This window comes from Mandrillus leucophaeus, unplaced genomic scaffold, assembly GCF_000951045.1.
Source record: "Mandrillus leucophaeus isolate KB7577 unplaced genomic scaffold, Mleu.le_1.0 Scaffold43, whole genome shotgun sequence".
NCBI classification, from domain to species: domain Eukaryota; kingdom Metazoa; phylum Chordata; class Mammalia; order Primates; family Cercopithecidae; genus Mandrillus; species Mandrillus leucophaeus.
Genome location: NW_012104587.1, coordinates 2,524,953 through 2,528,900, shown reverse-complemented (window position 1 = coordinate 2,528,900; position 3,948 = coordinate 2,524,953). Strand labels below are relative to the sequence as shown.

The following is a 3,948-nucleotide window of genomic DNA, read 5'->3' as shown; positions in this document are numbered from 1 at the left end:
CCTTGGGGGCCAGGCCCGAGGGGCCCCACTGGGCAGGGCGCCACGGAGCGAGGCTTGTGGACTTGCGGCCCCCGCCCCTTTCTCTTTCAGACTCCCAGGTTGTCTCCCTAATCGGGCTGTCTCTTAAAAGTCCATCCAGACCCTGGGTCCCCTTCGGGGGCTTTTCCCCAGCGGACCTGAGCTCAGCTCCGAACTCTGCTGTTGTAAATCGGGCTGCTCCTCTCGTCTCGTGGCCTTGTGAGACATGCACCCTTTTTCTTTTCTCCCACGTTCTCCCTAGGAAAGTGCATCGCTTGCGCCCAGGGGGCTCACACCATCTTTTCCCACCGCGGGCAGTTTTTAAAGCGATGGGTTCGCCCACAAAGGCAGACAGACACCCCTCCTGCCCGTGCATTCTCCCTTCCCTTCTTTTCAGATTTTTTTTTGCCCTAATTTGTCAGCTCTAGCGGCACCAGCCAGTTTTCCTCGTTCGCTCTCAAAGGAGACTGTTTACTCATTTCCCGGCTGCAGGGTCACGCCTTAAGACCCTTGAAGGTTTCCTTCAGGCCAGGGAGACTCAGCCCGAATCTCCAGGCTCCCCTCCCGGTCTCTCCCCTCCCAGAAACGCCCCATCCCCTTTTGTTTTTAAAGAACCTCGGCTCCTCCCCCTTTTTCGGCTCTTAAAGGGCCAATCCACCTTAGGCTAGCCTGGATCCAGCGCTGGAAGAAGGATGCTTAGAGACCAGCCAGCTAGCCAGTGTCTTTGCAGACAAAGAAGCCCAGGCCCAGAGGGTGGACATGACCTATCAAAGGTCACAGAGCAAGTTACCAGTGAAGCCAGGACTTGAACCCAAGCCTATGACTCCAAAGCCAGTAGATTCTAAATAAAAAACTAAAATAAAAAAAACTTCCACAAGGGTGACAGGAGCCCTTTCTGATCCTGTCTTTTGTTTTCCCAACCCTGTGATTCTCCACTGGGAGAATGACCAGAACCTGCTTGTGTGCCCAGGAGACCATTTTTCTAAATCAAGAGGGGTGGGAACTGTAGGGAGGGTAGGGGACTGCTCTGGGTGGGTGTCTGACACAGGGAACGCCATTGGGTTAGTGGGGCCTCTCCAGTGCCCGCCCTTCTGACTGCTGGGCAGTGGCCAGCTCCCTGCCAGAGCAGCAAATAAAGCCCCAGAAAGACTTAATGGGCTTCAGTGGATGGTGGCCACTCCCTGCCGCAGTGTCATTAGTTGCCACTCTGGTGGCCCTCCTCCTATCCCTTTTCAGGGTCATTGGCTCCTCCAGAATCTGGAGAAGTTTTGGTCTCAGAAACTCCTTTCCCTGGAGATGTTGGCAGCTTTGTCTTAGGGATCCCTCCCATCTGGGGGCCTAGATTTGGGGAACTGACAAGGCCTAGCCCATCCCCAAAATGGGACTCTCAGGAGGCTGTATTTGAAGCATTACTGGAAAAAGGGAGAAGACTTGTGGGTGGGGCCCTCCTGGCGGGGGCCCCAGGCGGGTGGGTCCCGCATGCAGCCCTGGCTGCAGACAGATGCCCCCTTTGTTTGTCTGGCCCCACTGCCTGCTCTGCTCCGGCTGGAACCGCCCTGGCCTGCTGCTCTCCCGGCTTGCTCCCTACAGCTCTTGTCCAGAAAGGGCACCTTACAGAGCTGGCTGGCTCCTTGGCCCTCACCTTATTTTTTAAAAAGTCAGAGCTAGTTCCATAGTGCCCTGCGTCCTTTTGTTCTTGATCTCCTCTTAAAGGGTCCTTGCCCTTTGTAAAGGGCTAATGTTTTGGCTCCCCGCTTCTCCTACATCCCTTTTATTGCTGTTGCCATCCCTTTCCTGCCCCCGAACACCCCCTCCCCCAGCTCCCTCTCTCAGGGCTCACCATTGAAGTCCTCGCTTCTTTCCCTGGAAATCAGAGATTGAAAAACTCTCTCCCTTTCCCCTTCAGGGCAAGATCTTCAGCTGGAAGGGGGTGCCTTGGGGTCCTGGGGGAGTGCCCCCCTGCCCTCCTCCAGGGCCAGGGGACCAACATCTTCAGGCAGGAAATATTCAGACCACTGTGAGGCCCGGGCTTCAAGGCCTGGAAAAAGCCGAATCCCTGGCCGTGACCACCGGCGCTACTACCACGACCACTGGCGGCTGGAGTACCTGATGGACTTCAACCCTGCCCGGCACGGCATGGTGTGCATGGTGTGCGGCAGCTCCCTGGCCACCCTCAAGCTCAGCACCATCAAGCGCCACATCCGCCAAAAGCACCCTTACTCCTTGCACTGGAGTCCCCGGGAGAAGGAAGTCATCAGCAACAGCTGGGATGCACACCTGGGGCTGGGGGCCTGCGGAGAGGCCGAGGGCCTGGGGGTCCAGGGGGCTGAGGAGGAGGAGGAGGAGGAAGAAGAGGACGAGGAGGAGGGGGCCGGTGTCCCCGCTTGCCCGCCCAAGGGCCCAGGTAACGCAAATGCAGATTCTGTAGAGGCGGGGGCCTGGGTGGCCAGTGGGGTGCAGTGGGTCAGCCGCTCTGCCAAGGAGCTGGTGTTCTTGAGCAAGTCACTGCTCCTTCTCTGGGTGGGGTCTGTTTATCGCCCTTATTATACAAAGGTGGGGGAAGGACAGTGGGGTGAGAGGGTCTCCGATGTCCATGACAGCTTGGATATTCTGTGGTTTTTGAATATCAAGGAGAGAGGTTGGGCGACAGGCCGTTAAAAGGCTTGGAGCGGGGAGGCCTGGCTGGGGTGGGTGAGGGAAGGGGAGGGTGCTGGAGAGGTGTGGCTGACGGTGAAGGCCAGGGACAGGGCTAAATTCCACTCTGGGGGAAGTGTGGGTGGTGCTTGGAGTGTGAGCAGAGGAGGGTTTAGGGAGGTGGAGTTAGGAGTTCAGGGGAGAGGAAGAGAAGGGCAAAGGTTAGGCCTGGGGCCCAAGTGAGAGAGTGGCTGTAGTGGGGTGCTCTGTGGGGCCAGCGTCTCAGTTCCTTCCCTCCAACCCTTTCAGGCAAAGCCCCAGCTGGTGGGGGCTGCCGGCGCCAGCGGCGAGGGGGCCCAGTGGCACCCCGGGCTCGGCGTCTGCGCCTCTCAGCCTCCCGGAGGGCCGGGGGCAGCAGGGGGCTGGGGGCCCGGCGCCTGGAGAGGAGGCTGAAGGAGTCCCTGCAGAACTGGTTCCGGGCTGAGTGTCTCATGGACTATGACCCGCGGGGGAACCGGCTGGTGTGCATGGCCTGTGGTCGGGCACTGCCCAGCCTGCACCTGGACGACATCCGTGCCCACGTGCTGGAGGTGCACCCCGGCTCCCTGGGGCTCAGCGGCCCCCAGCGCAGTGCCCTGCTGCAGGCCTGGGGGGGCCAGCCTGAGGCGCTGTCTGAGCTCACCCAGTCCCCACCAGGTGCGAGGCCCATCCCAGGCTGAGACCCCCTCATATTGGGGCTCTGAAGTGGAGTCTGGCCAAAACTGGGAGGCAGGGACTTAGGGCTGAGGGCTGAAGGCCAGGAGCTGGCGCTCCACACACATACACTCACTCCGCCCCCAGACACAGACAGACTGGGGCCTTTAGCTTGGGGCTGGGGTGAGGAGCCAGGATGGACCCCTCTGCGTGAGCAAGGGCAACCCAGCCAGCAGGCTGAGCCCCTCTCCCTCACCCCTTCCCCAACAGGCGATGACCTCGCCCCCCAGGACCTGACCGGAAAGAGCCGGGACTCGGCCTCCGCTGCTGGAGCCCCCACCTCTCAGGATCTCAGCCCCCCAGACGTAAAGGAAGAGGCTGGCTGGGTCCCTGAGAGGCCCGGGCCCGCAGAGGAGGAGGAGGAGCTGGAGGAGGGCGAGGGCCAGAGGGCGGGGGTCCCGGGCCGGTCGCCGCGGGGCCGCGCCCACCGCCGCCACCCCCAGGAGCGCTGGCGGCTGGAGTACCTGATGGACTTCAACCCTGCCCGGCACGGCATGGTGTGCATGGTGTGCGGCAGCTCCCTGGCCACCCTCAAGCTCAGCA

General features: G+C 60.9%; 1 protein-coding gene across 1 annotated transcript in view; it reads left to right on the top strand.

The window, feature by feature from the left end:
* The first annotated feature begins 1,497 nt into the window (after positions 1–1,497).
* LOC105549163 (chromosome unknown open reading frame, human C11orf95) overlaps positions 1,498–3,948 on the top strand; it is an 8,854-nt gene continuing 6,403 nt past the window's right edge. Inside the window, exons 1-4 of the mRNA XM_011993585.1 lie at positions 1,498–1,534; positions 1,925–2,422; positions 2,962–3,348; positions 3,616–3,944. Of these exons, the coding sequence (XP_011848975.1) occupies positions 1,498–1,534; positions 1,925–2,422; positions 2,962–3,348; positions 3,616–3,944 (1,251 nt within the window). The remainder of the gene's footprint in view (positions 1,535–1,924; positions 2,423–2,961; positions 3,349–3,615; positions 3,945–3,948) is intronic.